Here is a 27,551-nt window from a genome sequence, read left to right on the forward strand (position 1 = left end):
AACCCTTGATAGTCAGCTGCTGTCTTTCAGGTGCTGTACAGCATGTTAATCACTGGGTGGACTTTAGATAATTGCACTTATAATAGGATGCAGTTGCTAGGACCTTAATGGAAGCACAGACATGCAAATGCCTCGGCATTTCAGACAGCACTTGAGCACAAGATCTTGAAAAAACAACTGTCTTGCCTTTAATGTTGGTACAGGTAGTTTGTTGTGAACTAATGAGCTGTGCAACCTAATGAGGGCAAGACCACTTTCCTTTTTATCACCACTCCTCTCAGCCTCTGTTCCCATATAACATCAGAATTTAAGCCATATTGCTCAGTGCTCAGATAACCCAACTAAGGCCTGAAATTATTTTAGCCATATTGTTATTTCTGGAAGTAGTGAATAAGCCAGGACAGTCTGTGATGAGAAAATCAACTTTAGATTTGTAAAGCAGTCTCTGTTCAAGAGACAGAGCTGTAGCACTTGAATACTGGAGCTTTCTACAGGAAAGCAGAAATAAATGAGCTGCATTCATTTCCTTAGGTGTTGCTATCAGCTGGCAGGCCCCTTGCTTTCAGGTGAGGTATCTGTGCTTTAAGAAACATTATCCTGTACTAATCCTACACCAACACAGGAGGAGAGGAGATGGGGTTATGGTGGGGCTGGTAATTTCATTGTGATCTCACATTACACCTCTGGCAAAGGAAGAGAGAGAAATATTTGTAGGGAGCTTCCTCCTGAGTAATTTCCCATTGAATCCTGTCACTGTTTCCTTATCACAGGCCCCTGCCCATGTCCTGACAGTGCTGAGACACTCCAGCTGAGCCTTACACTGTGAAACTGTGAATAGATCCGTTTGCAAAGTGTTGCAGCTCTCGCTGCCGTTTTGTTAAGGTTATTGTTGCCTTGTGGGTGAGGTTATTCAGTGAGGAACGGGCTGGGTTTAGCTCCGCGCTGAGGGAGCAGCTCCTGGAGGGTTTCTGTGAAGGAGGAAAGGTGTGGCTGCAGCCCTGCTTTGTGCACATCCCTCCCCATCCTTTACTCAGATGGGGGTGGCAGAACAGCGCCTGAGAGAGCTCCGGGATCCAGGCGGAGAAAGCCGGGACACAGCGATGGGCCGGCTGCTCCCAAAGGCCGCAAGCGCTGCATAAACAGCGCTAAATCTGGGGACACGGACAGACAGACATTCCTGTGCTCCACAGCGCTGGGGAGAATAACCAAAGCTCTGTGAGGCAGCGGAGGGAGCACCCCTGCACCCCGCAGATGGCAGCAGGAGCGGTGACAGCTCCGTCTGGCCCTTGGTGCCCGGGAGAGGCTCGCAGGAACATCAGGGCTCGGCCGGGACCGGGAGCGCCGGGAGCCGAGACCGGCCGCGGCCACCAGAGGGCGCCCGCGGACAGGGAACGGCCTGCTCCGGCTAAAAGTATAGAAAAATTAAAATATAATATAATATAATATAATATAATATAATATAATATAATATAATATAATATAATATAATATAATATAATATAATATAATATAATATAATATAATATAATATAATATAATATAATATAATATAATATAATTAATATATTTGTTACATTATAATAATAAACTTTATAATTATATACATGATATTATACTCAATTATATATTATATATAAATAGTATATAAAATATAAATAATAATATATAAATAATAATATATAAAATATTTATTTTATATATTACATAATGTAATTATGCATAATATTATATTTATATATTATATATTATGATATAGTATTTAATATATAATATAATTATAATTATAATGTATAAGATATATTATATTATGTTACGTTACGTTACGTTACGTTACATTACATTACATTATGTTATATTATATTATATTACATTATATCATATTAATGATCTTTTATATAATATAATAAATTATAATACATTATAAAGTGGCATTTCTGGATATGGTTTAGGAGTGGACTTTGGAACGTTTGGTTATGACTGTTGGACTCAATGAACTTAGGGGTCTTTTCCAAAATAAACTATTCCATTATCTTCTAGTCTATAATACTCTTTTAATAATTTATGTTCTCTTTATAATGTAATCTAAGTGTTAAATCATGTTATAGTTTATGAAAAAAAATATATTTTTATGTTTTTTGATCTTAGGTAACAGATCCACTCAGCCATCCCTGGTCCCAAACGCATAGATATATATGCACACACATACACAGGGCAGCAGTGATGTCTGCCTGTGTCCTGGCAGAAGTTGAGGTGGAGGGAACCCTCTTCAAATCTCCTTTTGAGTCCCTAGAGTGGGGTGCATTTCAATTTTCCTGGCCTGTCACCCCACTGTGCCCCAAATACAGGCCTTTTCATGGCTGCAATATCCCCCTTCCCATTCCCATCTCCTTCCCTTCCCGTCCCCCTCTCTCAGATCCTGCAGCTGTGACCAGGCAGTGAAAGGTGCTGTGGTCTGTGTGGACTGGCCAACAAATACACACAGGGACTGCTTGGCCCCTTGGGTTTGTCTTTTGAAATAAGCAGGGAGACAAAAATAAAATTGCGCTGGGGCGTATTTGGCCCTAATGTCAGGCTAGCAATGTGGGAGGGAGGTGGCCGACACCCCCGGCGCATGTATTGCCAGCCCCCCTCGGCGTCCTGGCCTTGGGCTGGGCTGGATGCACGGTGTGGATGGAAAGCGCAGCAGGACGAAGAAAGAGGCGTCCACTAGCTGGGGGCTAACTCCGATTTATTGAAGGGTCGGATGACACAGACCTGGAAGGAGAGTGCCAACCAGCAAATGGCCTCGAACAGTGGGGAAGGCAAGTTTTTAAAGGGAAGGGGTGGAGAGAGGAGGGAAGCCCAACTAGCCAACCAGGGAGAAGCACAAACATAACTGACATAAGGAACTGACCAATTAATACAACATAAAGGAGGGGCCCCGGGACCACAGCCAACCACAGCCCCCAGAGAGGCGAAGCTTCCAGAAAGCTAGGAGGAGTGGGGGGTGATTAACTGGGCCCAGGGAGGAGGAAAAACTTACATATAAGGTGTACAGGGGAGGGGAAATTATATAACAAAGGGAGATTGGCAGTTGAGGGGGAAGGGGGTAACCAGGGAAACCAACTGTCAGGAGAGGCAGTGGCGGGAAAATCAGGGACGGGAGGAACCATTGGTACATAAGCAGGGGGAAAATACATAACATGGGGGGATAACTGGGGAAATTAAATAACACAACACAACATCTCCCCGTTTCTTAACAAATAAAATAAAAAGAACATAAGAGTTCATATGAACTTAAACTTCGGGGACCCGCGGCTTGTCCGGCCAATCTTCGCCTTCCTCGAGCTGGGGCTCGTCCGCCCATGGGTGGTCAGTGGGCGGCACAGTTGACCCCTCCTCATCTGCAGCTTCTTCGGCCTCCGAGGAGAGGTCCCCCAGCTCGATGTGCTCTTCGGCGGGCACTGCGGCATGGTTGATGGTGGGCGAGGTGGCTTTAGATACCAGTCTCTGGACCAGACCGCGGATCACCATGATAAGAACTGAAAACCTAATCAAACTCAAAACAACTTTAATAATAGATTCTAAGATAGAAGTGGCCCACCCGCTCAGGCCCCAACCCTTAAAAAGGTCCCCCAGCCAGTCCGAGGTCTCCTGTCGCACTTGGTGGACTAGGTCTTGGAGTTTTCGGATTGATTGTCTGGCGTCCTCGGCCCGGGTGGACAGGTTCAAGCAGCAGAGGCCCTCGAACTCCTCGCAGTGGTGGTGATGTAGCAGCAATAAAAAATCTATTGCTGCTCGATTCTGGAGTGTCGCCTTCCTTGTTATTTCCTTGTCTGATAGGAGGTCGTATAGCACGGCTGATGTAAAATTGGCTTGTTTTGCCACCCAACATTCTAGGTGGCCCAATTCTCCTAGAGCCTTCGCCACCGATACCCAAGGCAATAGGATGGTAAAGGCGGCGGACTTTGAGTGAGACCAATGAGTGATTTCGGCATCACAGTCCCCGGTGAGATCTTTAAGATCTCTTTTTGATCTGCCCAATTTGGACGTGATGTTTGATCGTTTCCAATCAATAATTTGGGACATGTTAGGTGTAAACAGCGTCAGCCGGCCAAAGGTGCATGGCTCTCCGACCAGACCCACGCTCGGTCTCCGCAAATTAAAAACACACCCCGAGGAAGGGAGTAAGGGGTCCGGCCAGTAGTGGTGGGGCCGAGGATTTTTAAAACGGCCTGACACCACTGCTTAGCTTGGTACTCAATTTTTGACTGCAAGACCACCTCACTGCCCTTCTCTACGGGGGTGATAGTATAATCAAATTGGAAACAAACCGAGGCGTTGGCGGAGCCGAGTAAATGTAATTCTGTGGGCTCGGAGGTTGCAGGGACCAGCCTGAACACTCCGTCTCTCCAGGCATTCGAGGGGTCAAAACTGGGGAGGATCATGAGGCTCTGGGCCAAAATGGGATAAAAGGAACGCTGGAAAGTGGAAGGGAACTCGCCTGGAGAGAAAGGGATCCCCACAAGGCAAGACGACATCGGGTCCTCTGCTGCGCCGGTGTCCAGGCAGATGCTGTCTTGTCCGAGCAACTGAGCCAAGGCACGCCAGACATTGACCTTGGGCTGGGGGACAACCCACGGCTCCGTAGGTGGCATCAGGAGCCAGCAGGTTATTATCAGGGCAAACAGCATCCTGAGGTTTGGGGCCAGCAGTGGTGTAATGGGGGCCATTGGGGAGACGTAACTGAAACGACAGAAAATGGTAAAAGTATATCGAATCATAAGTATGGTTCCTCCCCGAAAAGCCAACTTAAATAAAACATACAGGGTGATAAATCAGGAACAGGGGGAGAACAGGAAGAGGCACAAAGGAGGAGGTCCAGTGGTGGAGGAGAGGCTGGAGGGGAAGGCTCTTCCTCCACCGAGGGGAGGTCCGGAGGAGCGGATGGTAGATGGTGGTGCCTCCTCCGTCGCCGCCAACACGCCTGCTGAACTTGTGGTACAGTCCCTGCTTTTGTCCTCTGTTTCGGGACGAAGGGCCTTACCCACTTTGATGGAACCCACTTGGGACCTGAGGGGCTAGACACGCAAGCGTATCCCCTCCCCCAGGTCACCAAGTCGAAGGGGCCCTCCGTCCGCCAGGTCTCCGGATCCTTGATCAGAACCGGAGGCCTGACCTTAGGCTGCAGCTGCTGGTGGCTGCCGAAATGCCGGACCACTGGAGGATTCCGGCTGTCGAAAGAGCAATTAAGAAAGTTAAGAGTGTACAAGGCTCTCGACAGCCGGACGTGGGGGGTCTCCACCTTCATCGCCGGTTGCTGGCGGGACAGGGTCTTCTTAAGGCTCTGGTGGGCCCTGTCTACCATCGCTTGGCCTGTCGGGGAATAGGGGATGCCGGTCTTATGGACTATTCCCCATTGCTGCAGGAAGCTCCGCAGCTCCTTAGAAGTATACGCAGGGCCGTTGTCAGTTTTTAAGGCCCTAGGGATGCCCAAGACAGCGAATGCCTGAAGCAGATGCCTCTGAACATCCGCTGCCTTTTCCCCTGTGTGGGCAGAAGCATAGATAGCTCCGGAGAAGGTGTCTACTGAGACGTGGACGTAACACAGCCGGCCAAAAGATGGGACATGTGTTACGTCCGTCTGCCACACCTTGCAGCTCGCCAGGCCTCGAGGATTAGCTCGCGACGCCACGGTGGGCATTTGATGTTGCTGGCACTGGGGACATGTGGCCACGATCGCCTTGGCCTGGTCCTGCGTCAGATTGAATTGCCGAACCAGGCCGGGCGCATTTTGGTGAAAGAGTTGGTGGCTAATCTTAGCCTGGCCGAACACATCTGGGAGCGGGCCCTGCGTAACGGCAGCCGCGGCCAAAGAGTCGGCACGGCGGTTGCCCTCCGCTATGAACCCAGGCAGGTCCGTGTGTGACTTTACATGCATCACATAAAATGGGTGCTCGTGGTGGGAGACCAACTCGACGAGCCTGTTTAATAATTCAAACAATCTCTTGTTCATGACCTCTTGAAGAACTGCATGTTCTGCTCGGGACACTACACCTGCAACGTACGCAGAATCTGTCACCAAATTAAAAGGTCCAGGGAATCTCTGGAATGCCCTGACGACTGCGTCTAACTCAGCAACTTGTGGAGAACCCTCCACAAGAACAACATCGGTCTCCCACTGCTGAGTCTGAGGATCCCTCCAAGTCATGACAGACTTGTGGGATGCTCCAGACGTGTCAGTAAAAACAGTCACGGCATCCAGCGGCTCCCTACTCTGAACCTTTGTAAGAGACAATTTGAAGTCCGAATTGAATAATTTGTGGGCCGGCCGATCAACTGCGACGCGCCCAGTGTAGCTGTCTAACGCAAACTGTAGATACTCATTAGTTTGCAGCAGTTCTTCAAAGGTCTTTAATTTTAATTGGCCCGCTTCCGATTTGATTGGAATGTGAATGCATGAGAAGTCACACCCTGCCAGCTCCCTGATCCTCGATCTCGCTTTGAGGATCAGTTCGGCTACCAACTCCTGTGCCCGTGTCATCCTTTTGGACCTATGGTGGCTGAGGAACACCCACTCTATGATCAAGAGGGGGTGACCCAGACCCTGGTCCTTCAGGTCCTGGTCCCATTGAAGGATTATGCCATGGAGGTGTGGCAGCTTTCCCAGTATGATGAATTTGAATGGCAGGCCGGGATGGTACCGATGGGCCTGCCTGGCCGAAATAGTTTTCTGGACCTTCTCCAAAGCCACCTCCGCCTCTGGGGTGAGAGCCCTAGGGGAACTAAGCCCCTCTCCCCCTTTCAACAAATTGAAAAGGGGGGATAGGTCTTCGGTGGGAATGCCTAGCCAGGGTCTCACCCAATTTAAAGACCCACACAGTTGGTGAACATCTGCTAGGGTCCGGACTTTCGTCCGAATGGCCAATTTTTGCGGAACAATGGTCTGCTTTGTAATTTCGAGGCCCAGGTACTTCCAAGGTGGCATCCGCTGAATCTTGTCCTGCTGGAGCTCGAACCCTGCAGCAACCAACGCATTGGTTGTCAGGTCAAGCGCATGGGCAAGCAGACTGTGGTCGGCCGCACACACGAGGATGTCGTCCATATAATGGTGGATGATGACGGCATCCCCGAGGGCTGTACGCAGGGGTGACAGCAGCGAAGCGACGTACCATTGGCAGATCACAGGACTGTTCTTCATGCCCTGTGGTAATACCCGCCAATGATAGCGCTTGGCCGGAGACTCACGGTTGATGGACGGAACCGTGAAAGCAAAGCGCGGGGCATCGTCCGGGTGAAGGGGAATTTGAAAGAAACAATCCTTGATATCAATTATCGCCAAATTCCAATTTTGGGGGAGCATTGTTGGGGAGGGCATCCCTGGTTGGAGAGATCCCATGTCGACAATCAACTCGTTAATTTGGCGGAGGTCGGTCAGGAGCCGCCACTTATCTTTATTGGGCTTTTTGATGACAAAAACCAGGGAGTTCCATGGTGACATGGACTCCTCGATATTGCCCTTAAGTAACTGCTCCTGCACGAGCTCGTTGAGCGCCTTCAATTTCTGTTTGTTAAGTGGCCACTGTTGGACCTGTACTGGTTTATCAGAAAGCCAATCCAGCTTCCAGGTCCGGCGCTCATCAGTGGCCACTGCCCGAAAAACCTGGGGAGCCTTTGGTAGGTCAATTCTGGCCCCCCACTGGGCTAGTAGATCTCTCCCCCAGAGAGGCTCGGTGTAGTCTAATACAAACGGGCGTACGGAAGCCAATTGCCCGTCGGGCCCCTTAATTTGAACAATGCTCTTTGATTGTTTTGCCAATTGCGAGCCCCCGACACCTGAAATCGTGCCTGCTGCGCTTTGCAAATCCCAATGTGACGGCCACTCCCGAGAGGGAATGATCGTCACATCTGCACCCGTGTCCAAGAGACCCCTGATGACCTTTTGATCCCCGCCCAACGAGAGTTCACATGTCAGGCGGGGCTTCTCCCTCCCTACGAGTTGTGCCCAGGCCACTGACGGAGGCGATGTCCTCTCCGCGGCGTTGCTCCAATGGTCCTTGTCTGGAACTGGAATGGCCTGGGCGATGACCTGTCCCTTGGGAAGGAGAAGTGGGGGTCGGACACAGTACAGCCCTACCACGAAACGATCCCGGTCGGTAGTGACCAGACCGGGGACGATGTGCACGTCTCGCGGCGTGTGCTTAGTATCACCGACGATGGTCCACCTGCAACGTCCCAGTTTCCTCCAACGACCCGGATGTTGAAGGTCGACAGACACCAGCTGGATGTTACTGCTAGGGATATAAAAATCCCTAGTTAGCTGCAGCCTGTATGGGGAAGCAGAGGACAAGGTGTTAAGCGCAGGAACTGCATCACAGGTAATGGTCAAATCCGAAAAGTAGGTCAAGTCCGGCATAGCGAAAGTCGGCGGCGGCGCTCCCTCTTCTCCTTCCTCCCCACGTGGTGGTATTCTGCCCGCCGCATTTCTGTCTGCGTGCAGGGAGGGGCTGTGCTCGGGGCCTAGTTTTTTGTGGCCTTTTCCTCCCTTTCCCGCTGCCTCCTATAATTTAGATAATCTAACCTCATAGGGCACTGGGGCATCCAGTGCCCTATCTTGCCACATAAGTGGCAGGGGTGGGTGTCTGCTGTTCTTCTGCCGGACCCTGGTGTTGGTGGTCCGGCAGCGGGGGCAGCCTCAAGGTCGAATGGCTCGGGCTCGGGGAGATCGGCAAAGGCTACGGAGGCTTTACGTGGGTGTGTGGAAAGAGGGACGTGAGCCACCACGGCCTCTATCATTGCCTCTACCGTGGGCCGGGGATTTCGGGGGAGAGTCCTGATGGCTCTTCTGCACTCAGAATTGGCGTTATAGTACGCCATCTTTCTGAGCATACATTCTCTCTCCCTGTCCCTGGACTCCTGTGCTTCCACGAAGCGGTAGAGGCGCTCGATAATAGCTATGTATGGCTCTTGAACGCCCTGCCGCACCTCGTCCTCCTCCCATTGGGAGGTGACGACTGCGAGTTTTAGAAAGGCCCTCTCCGCGGCCTGAGCCGTCTCCACTAACTGCTGTGGGAAAAGAGCCCGAGCCTGGGCTGCCCCGGTCGCCCACTGCCCCTCGCCCAACAGATGTTCTTCCGAAACTATCAGGCCCTCCACATCATGAGAAGTTGAAGGATTCCCCCAAAGATTTGGGAGAACCTCCAAAATCTCCCTCTTCCACTCCGCCACCTAGACCCAGAACTCCATGGGCCTTGTCAAGCTGGAGAAGAGAGCCCTCAGGTCAGCTGGCACCAGATCTCCCTGTGCAAGGGCATTACGGAGCAACCCCCGGAAGTACTCTGACTCCCGGGAGTAGTCCTTCTGCGCCTTGCACAGCTCCTTGATCCAGGCTGGTGCTAAAGGCACCCACTGTGCCAGAGGACTCCCCTCCCCGCTTAGGGTGTACGAGACCGGGGCGGCTTCCAACAAGGGTGCCTGCCCCGGCCTCCGGTCATCCACCCTCCCCCCCCCGGAACACAAATCGTGGGAACCGGAAGGGAAGGCGTGGGAATCAGAACTGGAAGAGGTTGAGGCGGGGCCTGGTAGTGAGGCGGGATGAGGGGGTGGGCGCGGCACACCACCCCTCTCCGCCCCCTGGGTGGAACACGGGGGCGGAGCCGAATACGTGGGAGTAGCAGGGGAGGGATCAACGGGGGGCTGGACTGGGGGAGGAGAAATGGGAGGAGCCGAAGGAGGAGCTGAATGCGTGGGAGGAGCAGGGGTGGGATCAGCAGGGGGCTGAACTGAGGGAGGAGAAACGGGAGGAGCTGAAGGAGGAGCAGTGGGAGGGACCGTGGAAGGGTATGAGCAGGGGGCAACCGAGAAAAGGGTTGGGGGGTTGGGTCAGGAGGGAGGAAGGGATTGGGATTTGGGAGAAAAGGGTTCTGGGGAAGAGAAGGGGCCCTGGCGGGAACGGCCATGTGGTCGCCGCCATTTTGGGCACCCTGGGAGCCATCTTGATGACCTTCAACAAATCGAACTTTAGGCTTAACAACCAGGGACTTAGGGACAGGGACAGTGGGGTCGGGAAAGAGAGAAGCCTGGCCAGGGCTCCTCGAAGGGGGAGGCCGAGCAGGTTGAGGAGGGGCAGGGGCAGGATGGACCCCCTGCTTCTTTTTGGCCTTAAGAGTCCCCCTCGAGGGCTCCTGCCTGTGGGAAGAGGGAGCGGAATGAGGGACAAGGGCAAGCGAACAAAGAGAACGAGGAGATAACACAGAACTTGCGGGTCCTTTCTTAGGCTCCCCTACTGGGCGGAGAATGGCAAGCACACTACCAGCCCAGTACGCCACGTTAACTAATTTCGTCTCCCCAGACTTCACAGATTCTTCTAATTTTGCAACAACAGCTACCCAAAAACGTGGCTGCTTTACAACTTCTGGGGAGACATTGGGGAACTTCGAAAAAACCCACTTCACCAACAACTTTAACTCCTACTTGGGGGGCCTTAGGCCCACCCATAAGCAGTAAACCTTTAACAGTATAATAAACCTCTTTTTGCTCCTTTCCCAAGCCCGCACCCATGGCACCTTTCTAGCAGCAAAAGTTTTACCACTAGAAAGGGGGAAAGGTCGCTGATGTCACACCCCTCTCGCCTGGGGAGAAACCGTAAACTAAAACAGCAAACCGCACACGACCGGCCTCCGCCCTCCCACTGCCCCGAAGTCCGGGGGAAAGTGCGAGGAAAAAGGAAATAGGGTGGTGGGTCCGGCCCCCGCGTCCGGGGAGAGTCCGGCTCCCACGGGAAAGCGAAAACAAAAGTTTGGGGTTTTGGGAAGAGGGTGGAGGGCAGGTCCCCAGGGCAGGGCCCGTACCCCTAGGGGAAAGTCTTAAAAAGGTGGAGGAGAAGTCCGGAGAGTCCCCAAGGAAAAGGGGCCCAGACTTACCAATCCGGTTGCTGCGGCAACGAAAAGGCGGGGGGTCTTCGTCCTGGAGTTGTCCCGGTGGGTGCTAGGGAGTCCCGACTCCGGTCCCCAGGGAGCGCTGCCCTAAAACGGGCCTGCTACCACCTTGGGGTAGGTTGACGGCCAGGAGATTTATAAAATCCACACCGCGGGGTCCGGTCAGTGGTCCAGCGAGTCCAGTGTCCACTTCGCAGGCCCCACGTTGGGCGCCAACCTGCGCTGGGGCGTATTTGGCCCTAATGTCCGGCTAGCAATGCGGGAGGGAGGTGGCCGACACCCCCGGCGCATGTATTGCCAGCCCCCCTCGGCGTCCTGGCCTTGGGCTGGGCTGGATGCACGGTGTGGATGGAAAGCGCAGCAGGACGAAGAAAGAGGCGTCCACTAGCTGGGGGCTAACTCCGATTTATTGAAGGGTCGGATGACACAGACCTGGAAGGAAAGTGCCAACCAGCAAATGGCCTCGAACAGTGGGGAAGGCAAGTTTTTAAAGGGAAGGGGTGGAGAGAGGAGGGAAGCCCAACTAGCCAACCAGGGAGAAGCACAAACATAACTGACATAAGGAACTGACCAATTAATACAACATAAAGGAGGGGCCCCGGGACCACAGCCAACCACAGCCCCCAGAGAGGCGAAGCTTCCAGAAAGCTAGGAGGAGTGGGGGGTGATTAACTGGGCCCAGGGAGGAGGAAAAACTTACATATAAGGTGTACAGTGGAGGGGAAATTATATAACAAAGGGAGATTGGCAGTTGAGGGGGAAGGGGGTAACCAGGGAAACCAACTGTCAGGAGAGGCAGTGGCGGGAAAATCAGGGATGGCAGGAACCATTTGTACATAAGCAGGGGGAAAATACATAACATGGGGGGATAACTGGGGAAATTAATAACACAACACAACATAAAATAAGAAATTTGCACAGAATATTTATTTTGATAAACATTGTGTACTCCAAACAACTACGTGTTATTTCAGTTGTAAGCCACAATCTTTTGGAAACAACGTCCCAAGAGCTCTTGTCATCATAAACCTGACAGTCAATGCACCACCACGGTCTGTGGACATAGAGAGCTTTCAAGTGCAAAGCAGATTATCAGAAAAGACACATTGCCAACCTCCTTAACAAACTGGACAATGCTCAACTCCAGTAAAAATGCTTCTTATGTCTGCAATTTAGTTGTCTTAGTGCCATTGTAATAAATTAATAGAAAATATATCTTTTTTTTTTTCATTGGAAAGTCTATAAGAAAATGTACAAACATCTAACTCCGAAAAAGGACCAGCTGTTTCGGCGACAGGTAAAACAAGCAACTGAACAGAGGCAATAAAACCCAAACATCCGAACAAACAAAGAGACAAACAAACAAAATGCAGCCAAAAAAAACCCCACTCCACCAATGGCAACTGTGCAGGCAAACATGAAAACATCTGCAGTAATAAAACCTTACAGAGAGGGTCACTGCAGCTCGTGCAGGGGATGAGAATTGGGGAATTCACTGGTCAGAGTTCATTGCAGCTTCTAGAACGTGCAGAGACTGAGCAGGAGTCACTTGGCACAGAGCTCTTGTGACTGGGATGGCACCAGGCTCCATTCTGTCTCCAGAGGACACAAGGGTGTCACCTGTCACCAGGAGCCCTGGGCATTTCCCTGCACACAGCCAGGATGCTCTGCTGGCTGTGTGATTGATTCCCTGCAGGAATTCACAGCACAGGACCCTCCCCAGCTCCAAAACAGGCCCCACCTGCCAGGCTCAGCATCACAGCACAAACTGCTGAAGTTTTCTCTCTTAATAAGGTGAGATCTTTTAGGAAAGGAAAAGAAAATGCTCTTTCCTAGAGCCAAGTCTTATGCTTTCACCCTGAGAAGTCCCAAAACAGCAAAATCAGAAGCCACACTTCAGCACAAAGAAAACATGCTCCTGGAAGCTGAACAAAGCAGTCCAGGGGACAGACCCACCTGGTGGGATGCTCCTAGGTTCTTGCACTCTTAGAGGAAAGGGGAAATGGCTGTGGCCAGTGGAGCACTGCAGAGGGCAACCCCAGCAATGGGGCTTGTACAAAGCAAATCCACTCCAGGCATATCCCAAGCCTGGCTTTCCTGCCCACCATCTACTAAGTGCTCAGAAAGGAAATATTCCTGCTTTGGTCCATCTCCTGGAAGCAAGTGTGTTCCACCAAAACTGCTGCAATCAACAGCACTGGCTCAGGGCAGGGAAAAGGTTTAGATAACCCAAACTGACAGACCCAGGGAATTCCTGTTAGTCTCTTCCCTTGACTTCATGGATCTGGCATTGCTGTGGCCATCATGGGACATCAGATAAACGTTCTGGATGATCACAGTTGAAACACCAGTGAGACTGACTCTTTCATAGAATAATTTGCAAAATCCCCAAACTATCATAAGAATTTTCAGGAATAAACAACCCAGCTCATTTGCCTTTTACAAATGTTGCCCATTCACTCTGCAAACAGCACAAATGCCTAAGGAGCATTCATTACCAGGCTCTTGTTGGGAAGCTGGGAAGGAACACTTGGCTCTTTTTTCTTTTTTTTTCCTTGTAAAATACAATACACATGACATTCAGTGAATTCAAAACAATTTTGTAGTAAGACTGAAAAGAACATTTCCAGTTTCAAAACCCAGGAGAGGCTTGAGTGGAATGTAACCTACAGTATACTTAAATTTTGTTCATGCTTGCTTTAACAATCAGAGCAACTTATCTAAACCAGTATCTGCACACCCTTTGGAATGACAAACAAAATCCTTGATTTTTAGTCTAATTTCAAGGTAGTATTTTTGATATTGTGGGGAAAAAGCAAAACCTAATTAATAAACAAAGTAGCCCTCAGCAATTGGAATAATTTATGTGGCTGTAGGGACAGGCAGAGATAAAGTGGGGAAATAAACCCAAGTCTTACTGGCAAGATTGACATTCTTTAAAAGCTTGTCATGATGTCTTTCACACTTCCCCCTGCCCTCAGATTTCTAAGAACAGCCACAGCCTCCAGAAACGCCTGTGTGGTATTTTGGGGCAACTGACAGAAATAGCACTGAACACCAGAAATGCTTTTTAAAACCAGTGTTTTACCATATAATGTTAACATCCCAGCTTCAAGAGATGCCCCTGTAAAGTCCTGATCCACTCTGATCTGCCATCATTACCCAGGTCTTTGTTTGAAGCAGGGGGAAAGGAGGTACACGACATCCAACTAGTGCATTGGGATTCCCACTTTGATTCTTCGGTCACCTGGAAAGATCTCATCCAGGTCTCATGTAACCCTTACAGGAGGACCAGGACATAATATCTTAAGCCTGAAGACAAGATCAGAAAGCAGCACACAGCAGGCTGATCCTGTTCCCTCTGATGTCCTGGGAAAGGTGAGGGCAGCTCACCCTATTTGATGCTAAATAAGATGAATCCCAGTATTCCTAGTCAAAAATTGGAAGGTTTGAACTGGGATGGCATTAGCTGGCAGCCATAAACTGATCCTGGATGTTGTTGTACAGAGGGAAAGGCTGAATGGGAAAGGCTGAGAAAATACATGTGCTAATTGACATTGCTCTCCTTCTAGCCTGCAGCTGTTTGTTGAAGGAAAATTTCATATTTGCACAGCCACTATTAAAACACCTCGATCCATAGGAAAAACGCAGTTTTCTGAGGAAGCAGGAATAGGTGGTTCCTTCAGTCTCTGCTGGCATGTTTTGTCCACTCCTTCTGTCATTTCTTCCCCAGCTATGTGCCGTGGGCTGCATGTACAACACACACCCCAAAAGAGCTTGATCCAACCTCACAGAAGCTTATGGGGAAGTGTTTGCTGTCCAGTTCCACTTCCCAGCATCCAGGAAATCACTCAAACCTGATTGCCAACCAGTCTTTGAACTGGCATCCCATGTCTGCGCGAGCAGCTAGTTGCACTACGGGAAAGGAAAAGTCAACTTAGAGGATGGTGGAAGCAACAACCCTTGATGGTCTTCAGAGAGGATGGTGGAAGCAACAACCCTTGATGGTCTTCAGACCAAGAGCTCCCCTTCAAGAGGCAGCAGCAGGATCAGTCTGTGCCAGGAGCAGGGCCTGCAGGAACAGCCCAGGCCTCGCTCAGTGTCCCCTGAGCCAGCCTGGCCTGGCCAGCCCCGAGCACACGCCGGTCACACATGTGACTCTTCTGTCACGCGTGGCCACTCTACTACTTACAGTGAGATTTCTTTTTCAACAGCAACAAGAACAACAAAATGCTACGCTGGCGATGCAGGCGGGCGAGGCCTGCGCAGAGCGGTCAGTAGTCCGTCCGTCTGTCCGTCCATCTGTCCGTCCCACGGGGCGGTGCTGGCGGCCAGCAGGCACAGCAAGGTGTCCTCACAACTTCATTTTCTTCACCACAGGAATGGGCAGCGCTTGGTAGATTTTAGCTGAGTCCTCACTGGTGGCCAGCCTCACCCAGACGGGGCGGAAGCCGCCTTTGAAGCCCACAAAAGCCATTTTTTCTGCAAATCAGAGCAAATACATTTGGAGTGTGCCAGAAAACCACCTGTGTGCATGGCCACACCTCATGGCTGGAGGGCTGCAGGTGCACAAGAGCCATGTGTGTGACACACACACGCACAGATGGAATCATCCCTAAAGCTCCTAGAGCTGATTGCAGCAATGTGCATGTGGAGCTGTATTCTAATGCAATATGTGATGCTCTGACATCAATATGCTTTGTGCCATCAAGTCAGAATGTTTCAAGAGAAAGCCAGCTAAAAACAAGTTCAGACAAGTAAAAAATCCTGGTTTGGGGCATTTAGTGGGTGAAAAAGCTCAATATTTCCATTATTAAAAGGTCTTTTTGTCTAAACTCAATCTGGAAAATGAAATCCCATAAATTATTTACTTCTAAGAAAAACTGCTAGTATGTTTTTTCTATTTACAGTTTTAAACGGAGCATGTTAACCAAAGCTGCAGTGGATGCAACCTTTCTGAATAAATAAATTACTGGTTCCAGGATGTTTGAGCACATGCTGATAGAAACAAGCTAGGCAAAGTTTAGAAGCAGAAAAACGGTCCCTTTACTGGAATAATGGGAGGTCAGAAATGAGTTTTTAAAAACTGGTTACCTTTTAACCTAAAACCTTCTCCTGCTCCAAGTTTCTCCAGTACTTTAGTCCATGGTCCTCTTGAAATGAATCTTCCTTTAGATGTCACCAGCACTATGGAGCTGAAGGGAACAAAGAGGTTTGTAAATGGGTGAAAAGTCAGAACACCTTCCTCACTTGTTTGTCCTGAGCACTGGTAACTCCTGCCTCTGTGTGGCTTCAGTTTTAATGCTTCTCAATGCTTTCCAACAGTTTGGTCATAGATTATTTTTCCAGTCATGCAAAACCCATTAGAAAGCAGACAAAAGTAATTTTTTTATTTTATTTTTTAAACATGGTTTTCTAGGATGATTTAAATGTTTCCAACCTGCAGTTCCACCCTGCTTTGCTCAGAGAAACCCATCTTCTCCCTGGGATGCCCTTAGCAAGTCTCAAGCAATTTCTTGTTCCTTCATTAGCAGATTAAACCTGAATAAATTCACTTCCATGAGACTTTTGTTGACGTTACTTTTTTGTTCCTTTCAGCATGCTTCTCTTTAAAAAATTGTGTTAATATTATTACTACTATTCCTGATCAGGAACAGGACTTAGCCAGGATTGAGATTTTTGTAAAGCAGGATGATGGCCTCTCTGAAAAGACTACACATTTTTTATATGAAAAAAGGAAGAAATTACCATGCTTCCTTGAAGTAACTATGTGATGTGATTTTTGAAACCTCTAGAATTATTTAAGACAGTAGAAACACATTTGCCTGCACCTGCATGGCACTCTGCTCAAGCTTCCCTCAAGTCTCTGGAGTAAATGCCAGAACAATATCCTGTCAATCTGCCCACAGCTATTTCAGATCATTTGTCAACAAAGCACTCATATTTTTATTAAATCAGATTTCCAAACAGATTTAATAACAAATATCTTCACTTCCCACGAGCATTCCACAAGCTAATGTGGGAACAACCCCTTTGGTTAATGGGGTTTCTGATGTGGTTCCAATTCTCCCTCCAGCAAAAGAAGCCATTGTCCTCCAAGAATGCAGGAACATCTCTTGGCTACTTATCACTTATTTCCAAAACTCTTCATTTCTGGCTGCCCATACTTAAAATACAAAATAATCCAGCCTTTAGGCCTGGGCAGGGAATGTGCAAAGGGAAATGTATTTTATTAGTGGAATTATCTGCAATTTGAGAAAGCATACATGCAGTAAAAAAATGCAAGCTGTGTGCATGTGTATGGATCAGTGCTTTGTGAATTTAATTCTGCAATTTGTCTATAACCCACAACATAAATGTAGCTCTGCAGTTTATTAATCACATGCAGCCCTGCAGTTTATTAATCACATGCAGCCCTGCACATTATCTGGGGCTCAATCAGTGCCTGAATCAAAGAGTGCATCCTGCTGCTGCCTGCATGCCCTGCACACATTTGGGCTCTTTTGGAGCCATCAGGCACAAAACTACACTGGGTGTATTGCTCTGCTGTTGGGTGATAAAATCCAACATGTGCCCATGTTGGGTGATAAAGTCCAAGAAAAAGATGAGTGTTATGCAGCATTCTTGTACATTGCACCTTAGTGAGAACAGATTATTTACTCACTGATCTTTGATGTTGTTGACATAATTCTCTATCTGTGCTGGGATTCCTTGTAGAATGGAGTTTTTGAATGTCACTCGATCAACAACTTTTCCATGGTGTCCATCAATCACTACCAGCTGGATTCCCTCTTCAGTGAGGAAAAACCTGACACCATCAACCTGGGCAGGGGGAAAAACATCCTTCATTTCACAGTAACACAATTGCAAACAACCACCTGTGAGAAGCACTGATAGTCTTGAGTCATAGGACTGCTGTTTGCCTCAAAGGGCAGAATTCCAGCTCTCTGAGATCCTGCTATCCTGCCTATCAGGAGAAGATACACCCCTTTTTTATTTCCCCCAAAATACAAAGCAGAAATTACTTGAATTTAACTCTCCATGGTAACTTTGTAAGCAAGTTTTCCATGAAGATAAAGCAAATGGTGTAGAATTGCACCCCATTAAGTTCATTGAGAGGATTTGCTCACCTCAATGTATGCAAAGTCATCCCTCAGGTGGAAGTACTGTTTCTTGTAAGTTTCTATTTTCACTTCAATTAGGTGGTCCTTGGTCTTCTGTTTACAATAAAAAAAAAAAAAAAAAAACCAACAGATTTTCTAGTGAGAATGTCCATTACCTGAATGCTGCATTTGAATTGAAAACATTTCAAACCCTGCAATTCAATCAACAAGGAAGCTACATAATAAGCACCGACCTGCCAAATTAAATTGCTAATGAAACTGGGCACACTGGTAACCTCTCTGCTCATTCTGTCACCAGTTAAGCTGTTTCACTGAATGGCAGAGTGATTCTTACTTTGCAGAACTGACACATAATTCTCCAAGGCTTTGCTGTGTATTCCTGTTTCAAGGGCAATGAGTGAAAAAACCCAAATAACAGATAAATACCTCACTTCCTCCCCCAGAACCAGACTGGATACTGGAGACTGTGTTATGCATGATATAAATGAGAATAATTCAGCTTTACTGTTCAGTCCCCTGTGTGTCACTGCTGTCCTTACAGCCTGGAGGAGCTGGAGGCTCCAAAATCACATTCACTGTCTTCCTTCCAAAATCACCAACCTGTCTTCCAGCTCATCAGTTTTCACCCTGTGCTTTCAAAAACAGCACATCACATCAGAGCCCCAAAAGAACAAGCATAGATCTTGCAATGGCTCTCCACATACTGCAAGAATCTGTTTCATATTATTTCACCTGCCTGAAATATTCCAGAAAATCAGGCACAGCATATGCCGACCCTGGCACAAAGTTTTACTAAATCTGTGGGCTCAATATATGCCAGATTTACATGAGCAGTGATTATGTGATAAGAAATCAGCTGTTTTACCAGTTGTGCACTGGAGAGCTTCTTTGGCATTGGCACTTCCACTATTGGTGTCTCAATGTACTTGGGGTAGGCTGTGGCCTCACAGTCACTGACACCAGCTGTCTTTGGGATCACAGCTTTGATTCTTATTCTCTCACAGCCCTTTACAGAGCAGAAAGCAAACTTCTCCTTCTCATTTTGAGCTTTGAGTTTCAGAAACAGCAACCTGTAGGCAGGAAAAAAAAAAACAAACAGCATCTTTCAAACATTTTGTGCAAAAACATATTGTTTTGGTGGACTCTTTTCTATGGTTTGCAATCATTTTCATTGCAGCCCCGTCCCTGTGTTTTATAGTGCCCAACATCTCACATGCAAATAAAAGCGAACTCATCCCAGAAATGAGGAACTCATGGAAAGTAAAACAAAGAAATCAGATAGCACCTGAACACCTTCTGAGCTCTATTCTATATTGACACACATATATAGAAATACATTTTTTGTATTTTAGGTCTTTCTTTCTTTCCCATTATTTTAATCCTTTAAAATAACAGGCTTTGCACTTAGTTCCTGAGCATCCCTGTCATGGTATTCATAAACAGTTGTTGTTCAAAACAATAAGGGCTGTGCATGTCTTCAGTTAAGTTTTGTGGTCAGCACTTTGCTTTTTTCTTTTTTTTTTTTTTTCCTTTTCTAATTTGTATTCACTTGGAAAAGCATTTCCCAGAGTAATTGGCAGTGCAGCAGATGCTGTGAGTGACTGGCAGGCCTGGGAGGCCCAGGAAAATTAAACACTGGTCACATCCCCAGAAAACCTTCCTGGTTTGGTTCAGTCCCCACTAGTGGCATCAGGCAAACAGCTCCCAGCTCCAGCATTCCCAAAGCAGCAATGTCCAAACCAGCCAGGCCTGCTGTCTTACCCAGTGTCCTCATCCCAGTAGTAGTACCCCTTGGTAGGGTATCTGTGCTCCAGTTTCTCCATTTGGGAGCTTCTGTAGAAGGTCCCAGTTTTGTATGTTTTCTTCAAGAGACGGTTGTGGATGTCTGAGAGAATGGAAAATGTTGTCCCTTTAGGATAGCAAAACCCTACTTGGATCCAGTCATTCCTAAAAATAGCAAAGACCCACATTGTAACAAGTTATAACATAACTATTATTTTCCTGGGCATGCTAGAAGCCAAACTAAATAATTTACAATAAGTTTTTTTCCTGTCCAGTTAAAATTTTCATGGTTTAGAATGGATTAATGCAAAACAAATTAGACATAACAAATATGTGTTAGTTAAGCAATGTAGGGCAGATCTGCTCCTGCCTTCTACACCTGTGACTTCCATGCACCAGGAATGAATTAGCTCTGAACCTCCAAAAATGAACTGAGTTATCTTACAGAGCTTCCTGGGGGAGGAAACAGGAACCTGAGATGGCTCATGAAAAGATGAACTGAATGGACTTCCTGGAACAGGCATGTTCCTTCTGGAAGAGCTCATGAGGTGATGACCTCACCCATCAGAAATGTGCAGTTACACGATTGTGCTGGAATGCTGGGACTCAGTTCACTCACTTGTTGAAGTTGATGAGCCATATGGCCAGCTCTTCAGGGGCTGTCTTGTCCCAGTGGATGGTGTAGCCTTTCCTCAGAGTTACAACTGGCTGATACTGCTGGTAATGAGTGCTTTTGCTCAAAGCCCCTTCCAAGTAGAGTGGGTGATTGTGGTAGTCATTTTTTATTATTTTCATTTTCAGGTTGGCTGGCTTGTAGGCTTGGATGTATATCTGGATGGGAAAAAAAACCAAAAAAACAACCAAACAAAAAAAGAGATCACCAAGAGTTTAATGAGCTACAGTGAAAGGTTCAGATACTCAATAGATGTGAGCTGGAGCATGTCCTGTGTGCTGGGCAGGAACCTGTGGGCTGTGCACTTATGTTCAATTTCTTAGGCTTCCCTTTCAACAAAGCAAACTGTTTTCAGGAAAAAAAATAAGACTCATTTCCTCATCCATTGAGATGAGCCAGAGGCTGCAACAGGGCTGAGATATTCCACAGCACCCTGCAACCCTCAGCAGCAGGACAGTATCTGCCTCAGACATCTGACTTGTGCTGAACAAGGATCCTTCTGTCTGGCTTTCAGAAGCCTGAAACCCAGCTCAGTGGTTAGAAATTGGCTGTAGGGGCACTGCACACAAAAAAACCCCAACTGTTGCAAAACACAAGACAAAACCAGGCCCTCTCAGCAGAGGAAAGTGAGGGCTCTCATGGCAGCAGCACTCAGGGCTCCTGTGGTGGGAAGAATGGTTTGGTGGTCACACACAGGATGAAAGACCATGAAAGCTGAAGTCTAATTTCGACTCATCAGCACATTTCCCATAACACTGTGGGCAACACTTCCTTCCATAAATCAGGGAAAAATAACCAGCTGACAGCCCATGGATTTATGAATATTAATCTGTGAATGCCCACGGAGCTCTCAGGAGGCTTCAGGCAGAAGTTGTTGGGGCTGTCAGCAGCCAAGACCAAGGTTTCAGAAAATACACCACAGTATTTCCCATGTTCAAAGCCACCTGTGCAGACATGCTGATAAACAAACACTGAGCACTCTGAAGAAAGTCCATTTCTACAGGTCAAGTTTTAAAGTGCCAACAAAATTTTGAACAAACCAAAGTGACAATGACACTGCAAGGTGAGCAGCCTTACCTGTGCAAAGTGCCCACTGCAGATGGAGCCTCTCCAGTCGGGCACATCAATGCAGTCAGGGTGCTTGATTAACCAGTTATCCTCTTTGATCAGGTATGAGCCTGGGTATTCCGATACAGAACCATCCACATCATGAAAAACTGATGTTTTGTCACCATCCATATCCAGATCATTGAACCACGGGCCAGGTTCTCCAAAGAAGACTCTTGAGGTAATCTAAACAAAACAGTGGAACAAATTTACATCTCCAGAAAGGAATTCATCACTTAGAGTACAAGAAAAGGATGCCCTTGGTCACTACTGGCTCAATTTACCCATTTTCTGACTTAAAAGGTGTGTTTGACTTGTTAGGCAGAGCAGACACACATTTCCCTGCTGACCATGGGGGAAAGGCTAAACAAAAATCACGATTTCAGCCTCACCACTGGGAAGGTTTATTTGAAAATTCTAGACAAAGGTTCAGGACTCGGGGCAATTTCGCGAGAGCCACTTCACTCATTGTTTGCTAACACAGCTTCAAAGTTCCAAGCCGTGTGAAGTCATACCAATGTGGGAAACAGTCAGCCCTGGGAAATGGCTGTTCAGGCAACTTCTGACTGATATTTTTATCCAGCATAAATAAATGTCATGTCACCAGCCTGCCTTGTGCAATGTGAGAGTGACCAACCAACACTTTTAGGGGAATTTTGCCTTTCCCATCATATTTGGCACTGGTCAGCACTTTTCTTGACCTGTGAGCAAGCCTGCTAATTTTTTGAAAATTAGGCAACACAAATCATTTCAGCCCAACCACTTTATTTATTTATTTGTTTGTAATGTTTGGCAGCTGGATTTAACAGCTGCTAAAGGTGAACCTCAGTGAAACAGTTAGCATGTATTTGTGCAGGCAAATACAAAAATAACTCAAAAGAACAGGCCCCAGGATGGGGTCAGACCAGCACCCAGAGGTTCATACTGTAATTCAAAATTTGGCAAACTCCTTTTGGCTGGACTCTGCTCTCATTTATGTCTGCAGAACTGGAGTCTGGAATTACCCTAGTGTGCAGGGCTGCAGAATTATCCTGCATCAGCTCAGTTTCACTGGCTGTTCCCCAAAATCAGTATTTTCTGCTTCTAGGTCAGTCAGGCTTTTCAGAACAGACTTCCTTCTGTTACTTTAATATTATACCACTGTTGAAAATAAAGGGGGGCTGATTCTTCAGTTTCTGAGCCGTACAGAAATGGAAATTATTTTCACTTCACTGTTGCTATGGGGTTTTTTTTTTAAACAATCCCTGCATCTGTTTTGCTGCAAACCTGATGGATACATTTGGATCTTCTTGTTATTGCACCCGTCACATTTAATTGTTATTAAACTTCTGGCAAAGACAATGGGCAAGATTTTCTGCTTTTTGCTCACAGCTCTATCTCCAGGGCAGGGAAGGCTGTCTGGGAGGGTGTCAGGACCCAGAACATTCCTCTGGCTATCCAGGACAGCCAAGACACCTGCCAGGGGGCTCAGAAGCCCTGGCACAGAGCCCAAAACACCTGGGGGTTTGATTATGACCCATGGAGCAAATTACCAACCTTACATGAAGATCAGCAAGCCACAACAGTTTAGGTAGAATATTAATGAAGTTATCATGGGGTGGAAAAGTAGATTTTAGGGTTTCTGGTACGGGGGTTCAGGAGGCAAGATGGAGGGAACTGGGTGTGTCCAGCCTTTCTCCTTCTCCTTCTTGGCCTCCATCTTCTGCTGTGATGTTGGCACTTTTGGATTGGTTTAGAGTAGAAGCTCACTGTCTAACATAGGTGATAGGTATTGGAAAGTAATTGCAAACATTTTATATGTAGTTTTTAGTATAAAGACATAACACCGCCCCGAGGGCAGGCAGAATGCCTGGAACTGTCCTGCTGGATGGACCTCGGCAGGGCAGGAGAAAATTTTTTATAGATAAGATACAACAAACAACCTCAAGACTGAGAAATTAGGAGCTCTGACTCCTTCTTCAAGTGCCAGGCTGGGAAAAGAGACTTTTAACAATCTCAGGGTCATTCTGGCAAGCTAAGGATCCCGACAGGAGGGGACTCACGGGCACATCCTCGAAGCGGATGGCGGTGACGTTGTTGTTGGGGCAGCTCTGCCAGGCGTTGTTGAGGCGGAAGGCGAGCGCGCTCGTGTGCCGCCCGTCCAGCGCCGCGAACTTGCGGAACGTGCAGTTCTGGACGTTGATGGGCCCGTCGTAGAACTGGATCCCTCGGATGGGGAAATCCCTGGAATGCATTCAGAGAGACTTGGTCATGGCACGTTAGCGTCAGGAGATGTGTTCTAGACACGCGCAGTCCCACAGAGCTTCCAATTCTTGCAGGCCGTAGGATGACTCCTAAGTTCCTGCTCTGGAAGAGAAGGGATTTCCCTTCTTTTCAGCTCTCTTATCCTTGCAAGTTCAGCTCAAGTTCTCTCGTGTTGAACAGATCATCTTTATTTAGCCTGCACTTCTCCAGGGAAGGAAGTAACAGCAATGCCAAAGGACTGAGCTAAAGATGAATAAATTTGTGTTTGCCATCAGAAATGAGTTCTGCAGCACTGAAACCTGAAACTCTGCAGAGCTGTGCAGACTCCTTGGGCTGAGTAATGGCGGGGCTAAAAGAAGTCCCACCACATCTTTCAAAGGGATTTGGAAAGAAGCATTGCAAATCAACTGCAATAAAAGAAACGTTTTTGAAAACAAGGAAAGGTCCTACAATCTATAGAGCTAAGAAGAGTTAACAGGGCACATTAATTAATCTTTACCAGCCTTTTCTGATATCAGCTGCAAGGTAAAGAAGACAGCATTTTCATACCAATTAAATGAACAAGATGCTTAAGATCTTTAAGAGATAAGACATTTCAAATTTCACTTATGATAAATAAATTTGATCCCTTCCTTGTATGATCCATGAGAGAATTCCTGCCTGCTCCAGTGCATTTGTTCTGAGTTTCTGCATACAACATCCAAGATGAGATATGTCCACATATGTGTAAAGGATATTAGGAGAGTCATAGCAGAATGGGTTTTCATTATTGGAATAGTTTATAATAAGTCTCCAGCATCACTGCTGACAGCAAAATTGAGGCCTGCAATATGGCAGAAAAGCATCAGTTGAGCTGTTTGCTCACTGTGGGGCTGTAGTAACAGCACTGAGCACACACATGAGCACATGCAAGCCTAGGAAGGGGCTTCTATGAACCTTCCTGGCAGCTGATGGAGCTCAGCTCACTGCTCAGCACTGCTGATCACACGTCCAGAGGTGCCCTGCTAGCACAGAGTACTCTTGCTGTCCTCTCAAATCCCCTTGCAAAGGAAGGAAAGAAGAGCTTGATCTGTCTTGGCAGCCAGCAAGGATGTACCTGCCAGCAGCAGCTGCACAGTGAGGACCCTGGGATTGGGAAACATGAAATTAAATCCTTTCTGTGTAATGGTTATTAAACTGAGCAGCGCTGAGGAAACCACACTGGGCTGGATTTGTGAGTGAGTGCTTTGATGTGCTGAGCGGAACTTACGGGCCGATGGGCAGGGTCCTGCCCCGGTGATCCAGGCCCCCAGGCCCCCAGATCTCATTGTCCATGGTCTCCGTGCCCAGGTTTCCACTCTCACCCACAAACAGGCTGTTCTTGATCTCCTGCTTGGAGCCGTCGTCGTGAGGGAAGGTGCCACCGCTGGGAAGAAAAGGCTGGAGGTGAAAGGGCTGATGACAGCCAGCCCCAGCCCTGTGCCCTGCCACACATCCCTGTCAACCATCCCTGCCACACATCCCTGCCTACTGCCACACAACCCTGCCACCCAGCCCTGCCACCCTTACCTCGCCAAGGTCAGCCCAATGCCATTGTCAGCAAACCTGCCAAGAGAAGAGAGACGCTTCAGAAGAGATTTGGGGTCGCTTTGGTTTGTCATGTCAAACTACAACAAGTAAACTGGTGGGGAATAGCAGGGATTAATTACTGTACAGTGCTCAGGGGGACTTGGGTTTTTCCAGACTTGTTCCCATTCCAGTTTTAGATGTTTCTCTCTTGGCACATCCTGCAGAATTTGCAGATCACATGAAGCAGCAGACACACACCTGACTGCTCCAGCTGGGGTTAAGATGGTGATTACTAGCCATAGTTTACTTGCCTGATAAAGCTTTATCCCTTTGTCTAATGAGCACACGCTTTTCTCTGGTAGATAAAACAATCATGCTTATCTCCAACTCCAACCAGCTTTTATTATTTAATGGTGCTTTGCCTTACACACTATGTTCCCCTCTCTTCGTGTTTCACAAACTGCTTCCATAAAAGAGCTTTGCAAGGTGATAAAAAAAGAGCAGCTTGGCTTCTCTTTGCTCAACAGGAATACAGAGATCAGAGCTTCCTTATTAAAAATAACAACAAAAAAATTAGAATATCTTTCTATTTTGCTGAAATTTCAGCATAAGATAAATCACAGATGCTGGTCCTTGACTGCTGCTTAGAGAAATGCCACTATGACCTGATAGTTCAAGTCAGTCTTGATGGTGTCTTCACACCAGCGTCACCTCCCACGTCTGTCACTGATGCTGGCAGTGGCTGGGAGCAGATCCCCTCACTGTGCTGCTGTCTGTAGGTGGCAGCCCTTCCCACCCTATGGCCTCCTTGCTTCCCTGCAGGCCACATTAACGCTGGCCCTGTTAATGGGACACATAAATTAGATTCTAGCCATAGAAAAGGAAATGGCTCTGGCTATAAAGACAATTACAGTTTGATGGCTGCTTCCTCCAATTCACACACGCTCAGAGATTTGCTGCTGGAAACTCATAAAGCACTTGGTGTTTTAGCACCCTGGCAAAGGATATTCAGCAATGCAAATGTCCCAGTGACCCGAGTGGGATCTGTGAGGACAACACTTGCTGGCTCTGGAGCTGGTGGATTCTTGTGGCTCATAAGAAACACAAACTGCACTGCTCAATATGACATTTGTGAGTGTTCTGCTACAGCCCCATTCTCACCAGGTCTCTGCTGCCAGCTTATCCCACTGGCTGCTTTAGGAGGTTTGGGTCACTCCAAGGTAAGGCAGCTCTGTCTGGGAACTGGATACCAGATATCAGCGTGGCAGCCATTCCCACCAGGGTTATCACAATACCCCTCCTAAAGGGGCTTTTTCCTTTTTCTCCTCTTTGCTAGGATTGATATCAGGAGCCTGGCTCAGAAACAGAAACTGCAGCAGATCATCTGTTTTCAAGTGCAAAACAAATATCAGCTCTGGCCAGGGCAGGAAATGGCCTTCAAAGAGCACAACACACACTTGCCCAGACTCTCCCTTGCTGCTGGGATGCATAGTTTTATGTCTGCTCCATCAGTACCTGCTTATTCAGCATTACACTGAACCACATAAAACTGATCCTGATCTGTGACCAGCCTGAGCCAGGAAAGGTGGTGCATTTCACTGTTTTCTTTTCAAAGCACTTCATCCTTAATATTTAAAAAAAATTAGGTTTTATTTTTAGTTATTTACATCTGTGTGTCTGTATTGTGACGATTTATTGCTGGTCAGCATCACAAAGAGAAACAACCTGAGGCATCCTCAGCTCAGACAAAGCAGGTTTTGTTTGTGTAAAATAATGCCTGTGGTGGCTTAACATTTCATCTTCATTTCAATCCTGGCCATATGAAAGGTGCAAAGCGACATAAATAGTCTGAACCACAGCTATGCTCGCCATAAACACCAGGCTGAACTCTGAGAGTTGAAATAAGGCAAAACTCACTGGCAGTTGTCCAGCCACACATCTCCACCTCGCAGCCAGGCCCCGTGATCCTGATTCTTGTAGGCAATAAAGCCCTCAATTATTGCAGGTTCCCTGGGCTTCAGAGGATCAGCATCCTTGTGGGGGCTGTACCTGCAAGCAGAGGGAGAGAGGAAAGGTTGGTTGGAGAGGGAAAGTGGCCTTGCTGCCTAACATCTGCTTCATGGTAACTCAGGAACAGCTTAGGGACCACTCTCCATC

The 27,551-nt window shown here is 47.7% G+C and overlaps 1 protein-coding gene across 5 annotated transcripts in view; it reads right to left on the reverse strand.

The window, feature by feature from the left end:
• Positions 1–11,821: 11,821 nt before the first annotated feature.
• Positions 11,822–27,551, reverse strand: part of CEMIP (cell migration inducing hyaluronidase 1) — a 101,550-nt gene continuing 85,820 nt past the window's right edge. For all 5 annotated transcript variants that reach the window (XM_063169828.1, XM_063169826.1, XM_063169827.1 and 2 more), the window contains 12 exons: positions 27,312–27,443; positions 25,395–25,430; positions 25,096–25,251; positions 23,645–23,825; positions 21,573–21,788; positions 20,442–20,653; positions 19,802–19,987; positions 18,906–19,110; positions 18,047–18,133; positions 17,581–17,738; positions 16,011–16,111; positions 11,822–15,398 (listed from right to left, as the gene is read on the reverse strand). In XM_063169828.1, the coding sequence (XP_063025898.1) occupies positions 15,271–15,398; positions 16,011–16,111; positions 17,581–17,738; positions 18,047–18,133; positions 18,906–19,110; positions 19,802–19,987; positions 20,442–20,653; positions 21,573–21,788; positions 23,645–23,825; positions 25,096–25,251; positions 25,395–25,430; positions 27,312–27,443 (1,798 nt within the window). In that variant the 3' untranslated portion in view covers positions 11,822–15,270. The remainder of the gene's footprint in view (positions 15,399–16,010; positions 16,112–17,580; positions 17,739–18,046; positions 18,134–18,905; positions 19,111–19,801; positions 19,988–20,441; positions 20,654–21,572; positions 21,789–23,644; positions 23,826–25,095; positions 25,252–25,394; positions 25,431–27,311; positions 27,444–27,551) is intronic.

This window comes from Melospiza melodia, chromosome 15 (assembly GCF_035770615.1).
Source record: "Melospiza melodia melodia isolate bMelMel2 chromosome 15, bMelMel2.pri, whole genome shotgun sequence".
Classification (NCBI taxonomy): domain Eukaryota; kingdom Metazoa; phylum Chordata; class Aves; order Passeriformes; family Passerellidae; genus Melospiza; species Melospiza melodia.